This window comes from Lithobates pipiens, unplaced genomic scaffold (genome assembly GCF_037356315.1).
Source record: "Lithobates pipiens isolate NorthernLeopardFrog02 unplaced genomic scaffold, aLitPip1_a1.2 Scaffold_8, whole genome shotgun sequence".
In the NCBI taxonomy this organism is placed as follows: Eukaryota; Metazoa; Chordata; class Amphibia; order Anura; family Ranidae; genus Lithobates; species Lithobates pipiens.
Window position 1 is genome coordinate 284,042,080 of NW_027507903.1, and position 19,374 is coordinate 284,061,453.

Genomic DNA, 19,374 nt, shown 5'->3' on the forward strand with positions numbered 1-19,374 from the left:
AAGAGATATGGGCGGAAGTGACGTTTTGACATCGCTTCCGCCCTGCAGTGTCATGGAGACTGGTGGCCATCTTCCCCTCACTTGTCTCCATGTCAGCCCAGGGGACAGACGCGGGCACCTCCGCCATTGCTGATGGCTCCCGTAAGTGGCGGAGGGCACCGGATTGCGGCGGGAAGGGGGGCCCTCTCCCACCACCGATAAAAGTGATCTTGCGGCGAATCTTGTAGCCCACCACCAGGCCGAACACAGGGATACCGGGGTTATGGCAGCTAGCCAAAGTAGGGACGTACATCGGGGTGCGGCGGTTGGCAACTGGTTAAGTATTTAATGGGTTATAGGCCACCTTCAGGTGATGGACACTGGTATACCCAATCCAGGAAGTTCACTCCCTATACAACCCCTCCTTCCAGGAGCACATCAGTTTTTGTAACAAAAGCAATATATACTTAAATGCCAAAAAAGAGGGGAGGGATCTGTGTCCCATGATGTACTCCAAGAAAAGGATTTTATAGGTAAGCTGTTATAAATATCCCATTTTCTTTTTTGTACATCATGGGACACAGAGCCTTAAGTAATTACTTAATGAGACGTTACATAGCAATGCTACTTGAGGGGAGGGGGAGACAACCCGGAGGGTACCCCCAGACTTGAGGACCTATATTGCTGCCTGCAGCACACTGCGTCTGAAGGCGATATCCTCATACCTCCTTACATCCACCTGATAAAATTTTGTGAATGTATGCATTGAAGACCAAGTTGTGGTTTTACAGATGAGCCATGGAGGCCTGATGACGCACTGCCCAAGAAGCACTAACCACCCTGGTAGAGTGCGCCTTAACTTGAAAAGGGGGAATCTTACCCCTTAAATCATAAGTTTGAATTATAACTAGCCAAATACACTTAGCGACAGTGGATTTCGACGCTGCCTGTCCTTTCAAAGGACCCTCTGGCAGAATAAATAAGACATCAGTCTTACGAATTGGAGCAGTTGCCTTTAAATAGATTTTCACTGCACTCACTACATCAAGACAATGTAGTGACTTTTCTTCTCTGGAACATGGTTTTGGAAAAAACGATGGCAGGACAATATCTTGGTTCAGGTAAAAACCTGAAACCACTTTTGGCAAAAAGTCTGGACGAGGGCATAACACGTCCTCATGAAAAATCAAACATGGCTCTCTACAAGAAAGAGCAGCCAATTCCAAAACCCTCCTTGCTGAGGATATAACAACCAAAAATACTAACTTCCTTGTCAAAAGGACTAAGGGAATATGTTGTATCGGTTCAAATGGCTGTTTTTGTAACACAGACAAAACGAAGTTCAAGTTCCAAGGGTTCAAGGGAGGTTTGAAGGGCGGATTAAGCCGCATAACCCCTTGCATAAAACCTTGGACTAAAGAACGTGTAGAAAGCGATCTTTGAAATAAGACCGATAAAGCTGAGACTTGGCCTTTAATAGTACTCAAAGCCAATTTCATTTCTACCCCTAACTGTAGAAAGGCAAGAATTTTGCCTATGATATATCTCCGAGGGTGCCAACCTTTGGATTCACACAAGGAAACATAAGCCCTCCAGACTCTATACTATATAGTTCTGGAGGGTGGCTTCCTTGCATTAAGGAAGAGATAACTGACCCGGGAAAGCCCACGTATCTTCAGAATGTGGGTTTCAATAGCCAAGCTGTTAAATTTAGAGACTGCAAGGAAGGACAGAATATCGGTCATTGTGAGAGCAGATCTGACTGTAGTGGGAGGGACCATGGGCCCTCCACTGCCATCTTTATGATTTCTGCATACCACGACCTTCTGGGCCATGCTGGTGCCACATGAATTACCGGATTTCTTTCCAGCGTGATCCTGCAAAGAAGTCGAGGCAGCAACTGAATAGGGGGGATTGCATAGATGGGAACTGATCCCACGGGGTCACCAACGCACCCGTTCCACATGCGAGTGGATCCCTTGCTCTGGCCACAAAGTTGACTAACTTAATGTTGAACCTGGATGCTAGAAGAAGATCTACGTCCGGAGTCCCCCATCTTTGGCAAACAGCCAGAAATATTTCGGAGTGAAAAGACCATTCCCCAATTCTGTACTCCTGGAATGAAGACTGCAGATAGCCACGGAACATTCCTTTTGGCCCAAGTTAGAATATGGTTCACCTTTCTCTGTGCTGAGAGACTTTTGGTGCCCCTTTGGTGATTGATATAGGCCACAGCTGTGGCATTGTCAGATTGAATCCTGACAGGACAATCCCGTAACCTGAGAGTCCAGGCCTTTAGAGCCAGACGCACTGCCCGAATCTCTAGGATGTTGATGGGCAAGGTTCTTTCAGTTCTTATAAAGGGGTGGGTCCTGCGCAAATCGTGCCACTCAAATAAAATACACAAATTCAAAATAATATAAATATGTGCATACATACAATGCCGTGAAAAAAAATATAGTCCAAAAAACAGCACGCATAAAAATATATAAAAAATATATAAAAAAATGGAAAAAAGGTTTAATGATAGAACAATAATAAAATGTCCGCTACTCAAGGCTCCCAGAACTCTCACCTTTAAACGAAGTGAATAAGCAAATCAAACAAACTCCAGGATTCTCTTATTTCATTCATAAATAATAAATAATAGCCATCAGGAAATCCAAAGGAGGGATGCAATGATACAATTCCGCCACTAGAGGGCCAGTCCCAGCTTCCAGAACAGGTGAAATGGATCTTCACTTCTATTTCACAGTGTATGGCTCAAAATAAGAGAGAGGAGGGGGAGAGAGGGAGAAACAGGAGACTTCCATAGTGTAGTAGTTTAAAAAACGGCAGGTAGATTTATTAAAAAGCAGTAAAGACTCTCACATTTTAATTGCAAAAACAAGCACAATCAGGAAGAGGGTATAATGACAACTTCCTCCCGCCTTACTCTACTTCCGGTTCGTCCTCTGGCCAATCCCTTTAGTTAGCATTTGCACTTTATATCACTCAGGCTCTTTTTCACAGCATCTGTGTTTCATTATATCTGATTTTGAATTTTGTTCCACTTTAGTCACTTATTACCACTTAGCGGCGCGAAGGCTGACCACTTTTATCTTTCAGTTCTTAACCACCCTCCTTGGACACTTGTCTTTTCTAGTACTGCTCCCCAGGCTGAAAGGCTGGCATCCATTGTTACCACTTTCCAGATGATTGGTCTGAAGGATTTTTCTTTCAGCAGATTCTGGGTTGGTAACCACCAAGTGAGGCTTTGGGACACTCTTGGGACACTCTTGGGGACAGCCACATTGGCAAGTCTAAAGCTTGAATTGTTTTGTTCCAAGTCTACAGGATACTTTTTTGCAACAGTCTGGAATGGAACTGGGCATAGGGAACTGCTTCAAATGAAGCCACCATGGTTCCTAGCAACCACATGCAGAGGCGAATGGAGGGATCGCCTTTTGACCTGACCACCCACACCAGCTCTCTTATGGAGTTGATTTTTGCCTGAGGCAAGAACACCTTTTCCTGAGCTGTGTATGATCAGACCCAAGTAGTCCAGCCTTTTTAGTGGTATTAAGGAAGATTTCCCTAGGTTCAGAATCCAACCCAAACTTTCCAGATAATTGATTGTAGTGCGTACGCTTTGCTCCAAATGAGGCACCGACTGATCTATTAGCAATAGATCGTTTAGGTACACTACGACTGTTATGCTCTGTGCCCTTAACCTGGCTAGAGGTGGGGCCAGCACTTTTGTGAACACCCAGGGTGCTGTGGCTAGCCCGAAGGGCAGGGCTACAAACTGGAAATGCTGCTGTTCTAACTTGAACTGCAGAAACTTTTGGTGAGTGGGAAACATAGGAACATGCAGATATGCATCCCTGATGTCGATAGATGCAAGTTCTCCTCCTAGAAGGATAAAAACTACTGGCCCGATCGTCTCCATGTGAAAGGAGCGGATCTTCCGGAACCGATTTAGATTTTTTAGATCTAGAATGGGTCTAACATCCCCATTTGATTTTGGGACCATAAAAAGGTTTGAATAAAACCCCAAACCTTCCTCTTTTGCAGGGATCTTTATGATCTCCCCTTGAGAAATGAATCGGTCTAGTGCCTGAAACAGAGATTGTCTTTTCTCTGGATCTTTGGGAACGCTTGACCTCAGGAAACGAGATGATGGAAAGTCCAGAAATTTCAGCTTGTACCCGCGTTTCCGTGGAGATGACCCCTCTGTCCTGAATTTCCTCTTTCCAGACTTCTGAAAACCGCAGTGAGGGGGGTTGCCTCTTTATAATGAGGCTTTAGGATTCTGCTTTGCAGGTTTCCAACCCCAGGACTTCTTTTGAGCCTGGGTCTGACCCTGAGGTTTTCCTCTAGAGTCTGATGCTGGAGGTGGTCGCCGCTGCCTCGAGGCAGAAGCCCCTGGTGCAGGGGAAAGAGCCCATTTAAATGAAGGGCGTTTATACTTTCTTTTGACTGGCAAAAGAGTACTTTTGCCACTAGAAGTTGTTTGTTGTACAAGTTGCTCCCCATGAAAAGGGAACCCAGTTAGGAGGATTTTACATGTTGCTTCAGCTGACCAATTTTTTAACCACAGGATTCTAGGCGTATGCACAAGCATAAGCGTAAGGCAGGATGCCTGGTGAATAGAATCTTTAATGGCATCTATGGCAAAGCATAATGCTTTTAGTAGTTCAACCAATTCCCGAGCTTGTTGTGCAGGAACCTCTCTAAGGGCCTGTTTAAATTGGTCCTTTAGGGATTGACAGACGCCTATTGTAGCGACTGCAGGCTAAGCAACGGCCCCTGCCATAGAAAAAGTAGATTTTAACAGGGATTCCAATTTTTTTATCTGTTGGATCTTTAAGCATTTATGCATGGTCTACAGGACAAGTTAGGCCTTTATTTACACTGGAAATCGCAGCGTTAACTGCTGGTACATTCCATTTTTCTCCTCCAGGGGAGAAAATCTCTTAGGAGGGAAAAAATGCTTATCCGGACGATTACATTCATCAAAAACAAGCTGCTCTAGTAATGTATGTGCAGGAAACGTATGCAAAGGCTAAGAAGGTTTTAAGGAACTCAAGGAAGAAACCAAGCTTTTAGGAGACTCTGTTAAAGGTAGCATGAAAGTAGAATGAACCACCTCCCTAAGAGTTTGTATTAGCAATTTCTCAGATTGAGAGGCTGAAAAAGGTTCATCTACCGTTGTTTCCTCCGCAGAGGAATCATTGGTTTGTTTTTCTTCCTGATCGCCTGAGGGTAAAACCTCATCCTGTGCCCACCGTTCCCCTTGCAATGTTTCTGAAGTGGGAGAGGGAGATCTAGCACGCTTCCTATCCATATGAATGGAGGATGCGATTAAAGCCGCTAATCTTCTTTCCAGACCCTGCAGGGTGGCGGAAAATGACCAGTTACACTTACCGGTAACGGGTTTTCTAGGAAATCTTCCAGGACGGCACACCTGAGAGATGACTGGTCCATCTGACAGGAAACACAATCAACAACAAGTTCAAAAGTCCCCACCCCTCCCTCAGACCCTCAGTTATGGCAAAGGAAAAAACCCCACACCAGTGTCAGAGGGAACATTCTGTGAGGAATGAACATACCACACCAACAAAACAAGGGTAGGGAAGTAGGCCTGCCGTCCTGGAAGATTTCCTAGAAAACCCGTTACCGGTTAGGCCGCGTACACACGGGCGGATTGTCTGCCCAACTTAGTCCGCTGAAACGTGTTTCAGCGGACAATCCGCTCGTGTGTGGGCTTCAGCGGACTTTTTCAGCGGACAGTCTGGCGGACTAAGTCTTTCGGAATTTCCGTAATTTTGTCCGTCCAAACTTGGTTTCAGCGGACAGTCCGCTCGTGTGTAGGCAAGTTGGACGGACTAAGTATGGCGCATGCTCAGAAAGGATTTACACGCCGAAGGTTGCATTGCAGTGTATTGGACGTCGAATTTCTAGTCCCGTCGTACGTGCCGTACACGTCATCGCGCAAGCTTTCGGCGGACTGTCTGCTCATCGTGTGTGGTCAAGTCCGTTCATTCAAAAGTAGGACGGATTGTCTGTCGGATTGTCTGACGAACTTAGTTGGCCAGACAATCCGCCCGTGTGTACGCGGCCTAAGTGTAACTGGTCATTTTCTCCAGTCATCTTCCAGGACGGCACACCTGAGAGGATGAGCAAGAAGTTCAGGCCTACCTTAGGGTGGGACAACCGCTTGTAGGACCTTCCTGCCAAATGCCAAGTCCTGAGGAGACAACAGCTCCACTCTGTAGTGCCTCAGAAATGTCTTGTGGCTCGTCCATGTTGCTGACCTGCAGATCTGGTCGATTGAGGCGCCTGCCCTTTCTGCCCAGGAGGTCGCCAGGGACCTGGTTGAATGCGCCTTAAGGTGGGTAGGCACTGGTTTACCTGCCTGCCCATAAGCTATAGTTATGGTCTGTCTGATCCATCTCGCTATCGTTGGCTTAGAAGCTTGCAAACCCTTTCTCTTCCCTGAGAAGGTGATTAGTAAGTGACTGGATCTCCTAAAGTCTCTTACTCTCTCTAAGTACGCTAGGAGACAGCGCCTGACGTCTAAGAGATAGAACCTTTCCTCTTCCTTATTCTTAGGATTCAGGCAGAAGGACGGGAGAATAATCTCTTGTGTTCTGTGAAAACCCGAAGCTACCTTCGGCAAATAAAGGGGATCCTGATTGAGGATTATCCTATCCTCTAGGATACGCAAAAATGGCTCCTTAACCACTTTCAGACCGGACCATTTTGCTGGTCAATGACCAGAGGTCTTTTTACAATTTGGCACTGCGCTGCTTTAACTGGTAATTGCGCGGTCATGCAATGTTGTACCCAAACAAAATTTGCGTCCTTTTCTTCCCACAAATAGAGCTTTCTTTTGATGGTATTTGATTGCCTCTGCGATTTTTATTTTTTGCGATATAAACGTAAAAAGACCGCAAATTTTGCAAAAAAAATGATATTTTCTACTTTTTGTTATTAGAAAAATCCAATAAACTCAATTTTAGTCATACATTTAGGCCAAAATGTATTCAGCCACATGTCTTTGGTAAAAAAAAAGTCAATAACTGTATATTTATTGGTTTGCGCAAAAGTTGTCACATCTACAAACTAAGGTACGTTTTCTGGAATTTACGCAGCTTTTAGTTTACGACTGCCTATCTCATTTCTTGAGGTGCTAAAATGGCAGGGCAGTACAAAACCCCCCCAAATGACCCCATTTTGGAAAGTAGACCCCTTAAGAAAATTGATAAGTGGCATGTTGAGCCCATTAAATATTTTATTTTTTTGCCTCAAGCGATTGAATAATGACAAAAAAAATAATGTTTTTTTTTTTTTTTACACAAAGTTGTCACTAAATGATATATTGCTCACACATGCTATGGGCATATGTGAAATGACACCCCAAAATAAATTCTGCTGCTTCTCCTGAGTACGGGGATACCGCATATGTGGGACTTTTTGGGAGCCTAGCCGCGTACGGGGCCCCGAAAACCAAGCACCGCCTTCAGGCTTTCTAAGGGCGTAAATTTTTGATTTCACTTCTCACTACCTATTACAGTTTTGAAGGCCATAAAATGCCAAGATGGCACAAAACCCCCACAAATGACCCCATTTTAGAAAGTAGACACCCCAAGCTATTTACTGAGAGGCATGTTGAGTCCATGGAATATTTTATATTTTGCCACAAGTTGCGGGAAAATTACAAACTTTTTTATTTTATTTATTTTTTTCACAAAGTTGTCACTAAATGATATATTGTTCATGCATGCCATGGGCATATGTGAAATGACAACCCAAAATAAATTCTGCTGCTTCTCCTGAGTACAGGGATACCACATATGGGACTTTTTGGGAGCCTAGCCGCGTACGGGGCCCTGAAAACCAAGCACCGCCTTCAGGCTTTCTAAGGGCGTTACAGTTTTGAAGGCCATAAAATGCCAAGATGGCACAAACCCCCCCAAATGACCCCATTTTGGAAAGTAGACACCCCTAAATTTAGGGGTACACTAGTGAGACTAGGTAATAAATGGTGGGTGCCCTGAAACTATAAAAAAATAACTAACTAACCAACCAGCGTCACCTGTAACAGTTATATGGTGATCACTGGTGAAAGGGTTAACTAGGGGGCAATCAGGGGGCTTTATGAGGTAGTATATGGGGGTCCCTGGCGCTATAAAAAGCTGCGGCGAACCTAAATACCTACCTGCCTAACTAGCGTCACCTGTGACACTAATACAGCGATCAGAAAAACGATCGCTTATTAGGCTGGGTTCACACTGGAGCGATGCGGGAACGCCACAAATCCGCGGCGGGTTCCCGCATCGCATGCCTCCCGGCGGCAGTTCACACTGCCCTATGCGAACTGCTGGGAGTGTCAGTGAAATGTTAATGACACCCCCAGATCAGTTCGCATATCGCAGTGCGATCTGCAAACTCGGATCGCATGGTGTGAACACCCATGCGATCCGATTCTGCTGCGGACCAAAAAAAGGGTCCCGTGCGAGTTTGCGGCGGGTGCGACACGAATTCAGCCATACTATCTGTATGGCTGAACTCGAATCGCACAGAGATCGGATGTGATTTGCACTGCAGTGCGGTGCGAATCACATCCGTTCTCATAAACCGCTGCAATGTGAACCCAGCCTTAGTGACACTGGCGACGGGGGGTGATCACGGGGTTAAACCTTTATTGGGGGGGTTAGGGGGGTACCCTAGAGCTAAAGGGGGCTAACCCTAACTGCCCTAACAGTTATTACAGTCACAAATGACACCAATGCAAAAAAAAAAAAAAAATGCTATTGGTGTCACTGTGACTGGGGGGGCAGGGGTGATTGGGGGGGGTGATCGGGGGGTAAAGGGGGGGTGTGAGTGTGCCTGGCATGTTCTACTGTGAAGTGTCGTGTTGGTGCAACTCACCGATCCTCTCTCCTCGGTGCCGGAACGAAAAATACCGACACAGAGGAGAGATTACATCACTTCCTCTCCTGTGTTTACATTACAGGAGAGGAAGTGATGTCACGCCTCACTTCCATTCGTCAGGAGCGATCGAGAGGGGGTGGCCATGAATGAATGGCCGCCCCCTCATCCCGGATCGCTTCTGAACGATCCGGGATGCCCATATGCCTGCCCGTGCCATTCTGTCGACGTACATCGTCGTGCGGCGGTCGGCAAGTGGTTAATCGAAAGAGCCTGTAAATCACTAACCCTTCTGGCCGTGGTAATGGCCAGAAGGAAGGCTAACTTAAATGATAATAATCGAACGGAAACCTGAGCCACCGGCTCAAAGGGCCCTCTTGTCAGGACATCTAACACCAGGGATAAGTCCCACGGAGGGCACCTGACCGACCTGACTGGGGTCACCCTTTCCCTGGCCAACAGAAATCTTTTTATCAGGGGTTCCTGTGCTAGTCTCCTGTCAAAAAATACAGACAGGGCTGCTACCTGGACCTTAAGAGTGCTAACTGCCAATCCCTGGTCCACCCCCTCTTGAAGAAAATCTAGGATGGTAGGTATCATCTGGAGAGCCCCCTGCTTAGACTGTAACCAACGGGAGAAAACTTTCCAGACCTTTGCATAAATTCTCCTGGTGACTCCCTTTCTACTGAGGAAAAGAGTATCTATCACTTTCTCCGAGCAACCCCCATCACGGAGGATTTCCCTCTCAAGAGCCATGCTGTCAGAGAGAGACGTCCCGGGTCGGGGTGAAAGACTGGACCTTGAATGAGCAGGTCTCGTTGTACCGGCAGATGCAGCGGGGGAGCTACTAAACGGTTCTGAATGGAGGGAAACCAAACCCTCTTCGGCCAACAGGGTGCTATCAACACCAGGTCTGTCCTTGACTGAGCCAACTTTTGTAGAACTCTGGGAATGAGTGCTAGTGGGGGAAAGGCATAGGCCAGCCTGAAATCCCACATCTGTACAAAGGCGTCTACTCCCTCTGCTCCCTGTTCCTTGAAGAGGGAGAAAAACCTGCGGACCTTCGCATTCCTCCAGGAAGCGAATAAATCTACTTCTGGTCTGCCAAAATGTCTGCACACCAGGGCAAAGACCTCCTTGTTCAGCCCCCATTCTCCCTGAAGCTTAGGAAATCGGCCTGAAAATTGAGGGACCCCTTTAAATGTACCGCTGAGAGCGAGAGGATCCTCCCCTCCGCTTCCTCTAGGATCTCCTGAGTCAACTTCCTCAGCCTGCCTGATCTTGTCCCCCCCTGGTGGTTCAGGTAGGCAACCGTGACCAGGTTGTCCGAGAGGATCTGGACCTCTCTGCCCTGAAGCTGCTCTTGGAAGGAGCTTAGCGCCTTGCCTACTGCCAGAAGTTCCCTGAAATTGGAGGACTCTCTGGCTTGGCTGCAGTTCCAGGACCCCTGGGTATACCGGTCTCCCAAGTGAGCACCCCAACCCCAGGCGCTGGCGTCCGTGGTTAGGACCAGCGGGTCTATCTGGAACCAGGAGCGACCCCTCAACAGATTGTCTGAGTCGAGCCACCACTGTAGAGAGAGAGCAACCTCTTCTGTGATAGACACTCTTCTTTCCAATGCTTCTTTTCTTCCTCCCCAGGAGGCAAGAAGGAAGGCTTGGAGTTGCCGAGAATGGAGTTGCGCCCAAGTCACTGCCGGTATACAAGAGGTCATGAGACCCAAGAGTCTCATGATATACCTCAGGGAGGCTACCCCCCCCTTGGAGGAGGGCGATAACTGCGGCCTGGACTTTCGCTACCTTTTCTGCTGGTAAGAACACCCTCTGTGACTGCGAGTCTATCAGGTAGCCCAGGTAAAGCTTGGTCTGAGATGGAGTAAGCGAGGACTTCTCCCAGCTGACCATCCAACCCAAGGACTCCAGGGTCCTCAGCACTGTGTCCCTGTCTCTCAAGGTCTGCGTCTGATCCACCCCGTAGACCAGTAAATCGTCCAGGTAGGGTATCAAACCTATTCCCTGGAGATGTAGGTATGCCACCACCTCGGCCATTACCTTTGTGAAAACCCTTGGACTGGCTGCCAGACCAAAGGGGAGTGCCCTGAACTGCCAGTGCTCTATCTTCTGCTGCATCTGTATTGCGAAGTGTAAGTATTTCTGGTGTTCTGGAGCAATGGGTATATGCAAATATGCGTCTTTCAGGTCCAGAGTGACCATAAACACTCCTGCCTGAAGATGTCTCCTTACAGAATAGATGCTTTCCATTCTGAACTTTTTGTGTAATAAGTAACAGTTGAGACCTCTTAAATTTATTATCAACCGAAACTTGCCCGAGGGCTTCGGAACCACGAAAACATGTGAGTAAAAGCCCTGGGTCAACTGACTGACTGGTACCGGAGCAATAACGTCTTGCTCTGCCAGTTCTCGTATACTTCCCAGCAGACCCTCTGCCTTGGTAGGGTCCCTGGGGAGAAAGGTGACAAGAAAATTTTGTGGAGGAGACAGCTGAAACTCTAGTCTGTACCCCTCTCTTAAGAGGCTTAAAATATATGGACTCTACGTAACCTTCTGCCACTCGGAAAGGAAACCGCGGAGCCTTGCGCCTACCTTTACGGTGGCGTCATTTGGCTTCCTTATGGGAAGGAGCAGAACCGGAAAAAAGGATCGCACCTTTTTCCTTTCCCTTCCCAAGACCCCACTTCTTCCTCTGGTCACTTCTCCCCTTATGCTGACCTCTTGACTGGGGGCCACGAAAAAATCTCTTGCCCTTCTCTTTTTTAGGTTTCCCCGGGAATTTCTTTCCCCTCTCTGTGGACCGGGAGAGGACCTGATCCAAACCCGAGCCAAAGAGCAGGGAGCCCTCAAAAGGGAATCCCACAGAGACGAGACTTAGAGGTGAAGTCCCCGTCCCAGGTCTTTACCCATAGGGCCCTCCTGGCGGAGTTTAGAAGTGCCGCTGACTTAGCTGTGGTTCTGACAGTCTCCACTGCTGCATCTGCCACATATGTTACTGCTCTGCTGATTACCTCCAGCGAGTCTACAATCTCTTTAGCCTCTTTGTTACGCGAGACGTGTTCCCTTAGTCTGTCCAGCCACGCATCTGCATTTCTGGCTACACAGGCCGAGGCTAAGGTGGGGGCCATAGCTGCCGCATTTGCCTCCCAAGCCCTCCTGAGTAGGATCTCCGACTTCTTGTCCATCTGGTCCTGAATGCTTCCTGAATCCTCAAAGGACAGATCGGACCTTTTGGACACCTGTGCTAAGGCTGCATCTAGGCGGGGAGTCTTAAAAAACCTCTCTTCCTCCTCGTCCTTGAAAGGACACCTTCTCTTCCAGGCTTTTAACCTAAGAAGCTTGCGTTCAGGCTCCTTCCATTCCCTGAGGATTATATCCTTCAGGGACTGGTGCACAGGAAAGGTTCTGGCCTGTAACCTCCCTAAGCCTCTATATACCCTATCCTGGGCTGACAACTGAGTAGAAGGTACTTGTATATCCTCTGAGGCATAGATGGCTTTTAATAAGCCTTCCATATCGTCTGTCGAGAACAAGAGACCTCCAGGTTTAGCCTCTCCCTGGCTATCCTGGTCCGAATCCTCCTCCCCAGTACTAAAATCTGGGACCTGACCTTCCTCTGCCTCGGATAGAAAAGAGACCTGGTCCTGGGAACCGGTGTAGGATGTAGATAAGTCTTCTTGTGAAAGAGGGGATTCTCCAGTGTAGCACGGAAGGCCTGAAGCGTAGCTAACATCTCTGACTGTAAGGCCCGACAATCCTTCACTACCCGAGTGGTCTCCTTGCCAGCGAGCTTAAAAATGCACCTATCGCAGAAGGGCTTGCTGTGGTCTTGTGGCAGCTTAGAGTTACAATACCCGCAGCGCCTGGACTTAGAAGTAGCCTTACCCTTGGACCTACTGGCTGACCCCTGGGCAGAATCCTGGGTCCCTAGAGACAATAAAAAAGTCCCCATTAGCTACACATGTCCTAAAGGAGAAGGGGGGTCTCACAGAGTACCTTGCTCCTACAATAAACAGCCGGATCACTCACCCCCTGTGGCGACCTCACTGGCTGTCTGCTCGAATGCCCTTTCCATGTCCATGGCGTCTTCACTGCCCCGCAGGATCGCTAAAGTGGACCGGGTGCTGTCCTGAGCGTCCCCTCCTGTTTGCTGCCAAGATAGTGTGGTCGTGGGTCTGGATCTGCGGTCAACCCGTCTCCAGCCCTGTCCGTGCTGCCTGGGTGCTTTCCACTGCACCAGCTACAGCGTCTTGTCCCGGTGATTGGCGCCATTTTCAAGAAGTCCGTCGCCCGGAAGTGACGTTCGGACGGCGCGACGGACTTCCGGGCATGCGCAGAGACGCTGGAACGCACGCCGTCGTGTCCAGCACTATGCACCGCAGACGGAGCCTTGCTCCTACACCGACGCTGCCCGAGATCCTAAGGTAAAAAGGGGGGCAAACAGTACAAACGGGGAACAGAGCTGCAGAAAACAACTCCCCTGTTTATGCAGCCTGAACTATTCCTGTAACTAGGCAGGAACCCCCCCCCCCGAGGGTCTCCTGTGACCTCTCTGGACTAATGCAGGCTCCCTGCCTACTTGAGCCCAGCTGGGGGAAAAAGGGGGTTTAAGAAAAACAAGAGGTCCCCGACCCCCTTTTCTAAGGGTCCCCCCCTAGGTAAGAGAGGCAAAACCCTCCAGACGGGGAGCAGCGCTACCAAGACAACTCCCCTGTCTTGTGAGCCTGTAATTAGTCTCCCTCAGGAGAAGATCACCCCATGGAGGTCCGCATCCGACCTTGCTTGAGACTACCGCAGACTCCCTGTCTGCTCGAGTCTCAAAGTCTGGGGAAAGATTTAGAGGAAAAAGGTCCCAGACCCCTCCAATTAAAAACATAAAAAAAGAAGAAACTTGGTTTCGCTGCCACTTGTGGGAAACACAATCAATAACTGAGGGTCTGAGGGAGGGGTGGGGACTTTTGAACTTGTTGTTGATTGTGTTTCCTGTCAGGTGGACCAGTCATCTCTCAGGTGTGCCGTCCTGGAAGATGACTGGAGAAAATAACATTTTCAGTCACATATACAGGGGCTGAGATGTGAGAAGCAGTTGTACCATCAATTTGTTCCAATGGCTCACCCTGGCTTGATATAACTGATAATTCAGGCGAGGATGACAGCATCTTTTTTGGTAGGCATAGTCTTAAGCACAAAAACAGAGGCACTATACAATTGCACTTAATCGCTGAATATAGTCATGAAAAATAAATCCGCTATAAAGTTCAGCCTAGTGCTTGGAAAAAAAAAAAAAGTGTCCTTCCTGTATCAGGAATGCAAGCTTGCAACCCTCACGTGTCCCACAGCTCCTGTGTCCCTGTGTGCAGGCTGCATGTTTCCTCCTTGTCAGCTGAGGAGAGACTGTCCCAGCTTTAGCTTTATCTGTTTTTGCCTGTTGTGCATCCTCATGGACGTTCACGGCACTGCACTTAGGCCCCACCCCCTCTGGGAAAAAAATCCGCCCCTCTTTTCATTTAAACATTTTCCCACGCTCGTGCATGGTGCTTTCGAGTCTACAGACCCAACAGGAAGGGGGAGGGGAGGCAGAGACCTGTTTAGTAGCATGCACACAACAACAGTAACACCAGTCAACAGTAACAATAGTTAAAGCGGAGGTCCACCCTAAAATGGACCTCCGCTCATCGGAATCCCCCCCCCCCTCCGGCGCCACAATCGGCACCTTTCAGGGGGGAGGGGGGTGCAGTTACCTGGATAATCCAGGTAACTGCACCCACTTCCGGGCTAGCTCTCTGCGGAAAGGGGCGTACGTTACGCCCCTTTCCGCAAGCGCCCGCCCCCTTCAGCAAGTGCCCCGCTGCCTGCTGGGAAACACACAGCTCCCAGAGGCAGCGGGGACCATCCGGATTGCGCCGCGCGGCTCGCGCATGCGCAGTAGGGAACCGGGAAATGAAGCCGAAAAGGCTCCATTTCCTGATTCCCATACCCAAGATGGCGGCGGCACGAGCGAGCGATCGGCTTCGGGTGCCGACATCGCGGGCGCGCTGGACAGGTAAGTGTCACTATTTAAAAGTCAGCAGCTGCAGTATTTGTAGCTGCTGGCTTTAAAAAAAAAAAAAAAAAACGCGGAGTCCCGGTGGACTCCCGCTTTAACAATATTAGCAGTGGGACCTCCGCACCCCCCACGGTGGGGGGGGGGGTGTTCTGTAAGGGGGTACAGCTCTGATGTTCCCCTAACCCACTGGTCCCTTCAGGGGGGAGAAAGAAAACATTTAGCAGATTTCTTTTACCTGAGAGGAATCCCCCTGCACATGCTGCTGTGGCCACACACACTGACTGAGCTTTATAGTGAAAACAACAGAGTAAGGTATGTGCATAGACTCCCTCTAGTGGAGAATGAAGGCATGACAAAAAATGTTTGAATACATAGGTGTTTTTAGTACCCAAGTTTCTGCCCTTACTTTATCCCCGCCGCAGGATTTGTTGAATTAATAGACAATCTAACCTTCACCCATCAGGGTGGGCTGTGTTTAGCAAACCTTCAAGGACCAGGTCCCTAAAACAGGGTTCCAACTCCCTTGGACTTGTAAAATACCCCACCAGGAAAGCTTTAGGTAAAGTAGCAAGACCTAAGCCCTGGGTTCCCGGGGTCCAGCCTGACAAAGAGAGGCGTTACAGGCAAAAACCTTGTGCTTCGGATACGAGGTACCATCCACTTAGGCCTCAGTGGCACTTTGGATGGATCTGGTCTATGGAGGCTATTTAAATCCAGCATGGATCCCTCCTGGAGCTCCTCAAAGCACATCTTCACTCGTGACCAACAACTTAGACACTGGCGGAAAAACTGATGTGCTCCTGGAAGGAGGAGGTGTTATATAAAGAGTGACTTCCTGGATTGGGTATGCCAGTGTCCATCACCTGAAGGTGACCTATAACCCATTAACTAATTACTTAAGGCTCTGTGTCCCATGATGTACGATAAAGAAATCATTTTGGCTTGAGTTTGCTGCATTAGATTAGATCTGACAATCTACTACATATGTATTTGCACCAAATATACCTCTGGCCTGCATCTATTATTATTATTATTATTATTATACAGGATTTATATATCACCAACAGTTTGCACAGCGCTTTACAACAGGAGGGCAGACAGTACAGTTACAATGCAATTCAGTATAGGAGGAATCTGAGGGCCCTGTTTATTAGAGTTTACAATCTAAAACAATGTTTCTCAACTCCAGTCCTCAAGTACCCCCAACAGGTCATGTTTTCAGGCCTTCCATTATTTTTCACAGGTGATTTGATCAGTTTCACTGCCTTAGTAATTACCACAGCCGTTTCATCTGAGAGAAATCCAGAAAACATGACCTGTTGGGGTTACTTGAGGACTGGAGTTGAGAATCATTGATCTAAATGGGAGGGTCAAGAGATACAAAAAGGTAATAACTGTGGCGGATCTGCTGATGAAGAAGATCAAATCAAAGTTGCTAAGTGCAGGCAGGATAGGCCTCTCTGAAGAGAAGGGTTTTCAGGGATCACCTAAAAGGTGAACAGGGTAGAAAATAGGACAGATTGGGCTACAGAGTTCCAGAGGATGGGAAAGGCTCAGGAGAAGTCCTAGAGGCTGGCATGGGAGGAGGTGACAAGGAAGCTAGAGAGCAGGAAGTCTTGGGAGTAACGAAGAGAACAATTTGTTGATATTTTGAGATTAGGTTAGTGATGTAGTTGGGGGCAGAGTTGTGGATGTCTTTGCAAGTTGTTAGTATTTTGTAATTAATTTGTTGGGCAAGCAGAAGCCAGTGGAGGAATTGCCAGAAAGGGGTAGAAGACACTAAAAGGTTGGTAAGGTAGAGTCTGGCAGGAACATACATGATGGACTGAATGGGGGACAGGCTATTGAAAGGATAATCCAGTGAGAAGGGAGTTGCAGTAGTCAAGGTGAGCGATAATCAGGGGGCGAATTAGAAGTTTTGTGATGTCGTTGGTTAGGAAGGGGCATATTTTAGAGCTGTTGTGGAGGCCACAAGCTTTGGAGAGTGATTGGATGTGGCGCCAAAAAGAGAGTTCATAGTCCAGGATTACACCTAGAACCTTGTCATGCAGGTTGATAGTTGTGCCATTAATCTTGACAGAGATGTCAGGGGAAGGGGCATCTGGGGGAGGAAAAATTATGAGCTTGGTTTTGGATAGGTTGAGTTTGGGAAAGTGGTGCGACATCCAGTCTGATATGTCTGTTAATAAATTAGCAATGCGCGAGGAGACTGATGGAGTGAGCCAAGGAGTACAGCGATAGATTTGGGTGTCATCAGAGTAAAGATGGTACTGAGAATCATGGGAGGCAATCAGCTGACCCAGGGAGGAGGTGTAGTTCAAGAATAGGGGGGGGGGGTTCAAGAACAGCTGAGAGGAGGAGGTAGAATAAGTGGTGTGGTGGAATAGGTAGGATGAGAACCAGTGAGGAGTACAGTCATGGAGACCCAAGGAGTGGAGTTTTTTGGGGCTGTGGTCAACCATATCAAAGACAGCAGAGAGATCAGGAGTAGGAGTACAGAGTAGTGACTGTTGGTTTTAGCCGTTAGTACATCACAGATTCTGTGGCATCTACACAATTTAACTATATATTTATCAAATAAAGAAAAGGTTACAAAATAAAAATAAATGAAAAAAAACAACACTTTAGGAGAATATTACCTTACCTATAGATATAGAGTCACAGCCGTGGTCAAAAAGTTCCCCTAATGGGGAGCTACTGTTTGTTCTTCGTGCTTGTTTTCCATCAATGGCATCCAGTGACTGATAAACAAACAGACCAAAGGCACAAAGCAGAAATGCCCATGATGGAGCCTGTAAAAAGCAATAGTTTGTTAAAGTAAACATTATGGAAGTGAAAAAGCAGTTTTAAATAAAATACAATACAATAATAATTTAAACTAGTAATAGACACAACACCTTATTTAGGCCCCATGCACACTGGACATTTTTACAGCTACTTTTCTTCCCTGCCTCTGAAACTCCCCTGCATGTTAGCCTATATGTCCGTGCACACATAGGCTTTTAGCTACCAAATGGCAGGAGCTTTTAGAGGCCAAAAAAAAACCCCACTGTCAGTGCTTCCAGGAGCAGCAGAGTTTTGGCAGAAAAAATACTTCACTCTTGTAAATGAGTGTTAATGCTAGGCATGTTTAGCGCTTGAGCATTAATTCATTTCAATGGCCAGAAAAAAAAAAATATTATTGTGGCTAATTAAATGAATTAACTCCCATATGCTTGACACCTCTAAATGCGTCTAAAAGAATTACACACTTTTTACAAGTTCAAATGGTTTTTCTACCAAAACGCTGCTGCCAGGAGGAAAGGCTTCAAGGACAGTTTGCAAAACATCCTGTGTGCATGAGGCCTTAACCTCCCTGGCGGTAATCTCGAGTGTGGCTCGGGGTTCATGTTCAGTGTCAAAAGCAGCAAGCCCGAGCAACTCGGGGCTGCATTGCAGTATCCCAGTAGAGGTTACTTACCTTGTCCCCGGGATCCTGCAATGTCCCCCCGCTGTGTTCTCCACCGCTAGAAAACAGCGATAGTAAAATTAGAACACTTGCAGAATTGAGCGATAGTGATTAGTGGGGAAATTTGTCATCAGACACTGAAAGTGACGACAGCGACAATTCTGTAACTGAGCAAAGTTCAGTGTTTTTGATTTGATTACATTATTGAATAAAATTTATTATTAATATTTATCGTTATTATAATTTATGATTTTGTGTTTCAAACTTCATCATAATCGGGATGTCTACTAGACTATCGTTTGGACAGATTTAAGCGAGTTATTCCTAAGAATTACAGGCCTACAATATAAAACGCCAAATTTCAATGCGAAACAATATACCACTTTGAGATGCAAAAATCTGACAATCATACAGGAAGGTTAAACTACCAATCCAGCACGGTAAAAGGTACACGTTTATTAAAGCCCAACACCCAAAAGGGGAATTTCCGCTATTCCTCCTCCTGTATATTTGGTACATAATACTTTTGGGTGGGGGGGCGCGCGAGTACCTGATTTTGACAGGTATCCGCTCCCCCCACAGCCTTCAGGGACACATCACAGGTCCCAGAAGACTGTGGGACCAATCACAAAGCAGTTCACACATGTGCAGTTGGAAGCCGGCCATGAAACTAACTGGAAGCATTCACTGCCGGTTTCCCTTAGTGAAGAGTCCAGCACCTGCACCCGAAGCAGACTTTCCACATTTTGTCATGTTACAGCCAAAAATATAAATGTATTTTATTGGGATTTTATGTGATAGACCAGTGATGGCGAACCTTGGCACCCCAGTTGTTTCGGAACTACATTTCCCATGATGCTCATGCACTCTGTGTAGTTTTGTTTGGGTACAATGTTGCGCGACTGTGCAATTGTCAGTTAAAGCGATGCAGTGCTGAATCACAAAAATGCTCTGGTCAGGAAGGGGGTAAA

At 47.3% G+C, this 19,374-nt stretch overlaps 1 protein-coding gene across 1 annotated transcript in view; it reads right to left on the minus strand.

Moving 5' to 3' along the window:
- The window catches only part of CHPT1 (choline phosphotransferase 1), an 87,741-nt gene that overhangs the window by 46,771 nt on the left and 21,596 nt on the right, over positions 1-19,374 (minus strand). The window contains exon 2 of the mRNA XM_077472216.1: positions 17,600-17,747. Coding sequence (XP_077328342.1) covers positions 17,600-17,747 — 148 coding nt within the window. The remainder of the gene's footprint in view (positions 1-17,599; positions 17,748-19,374) is intronic.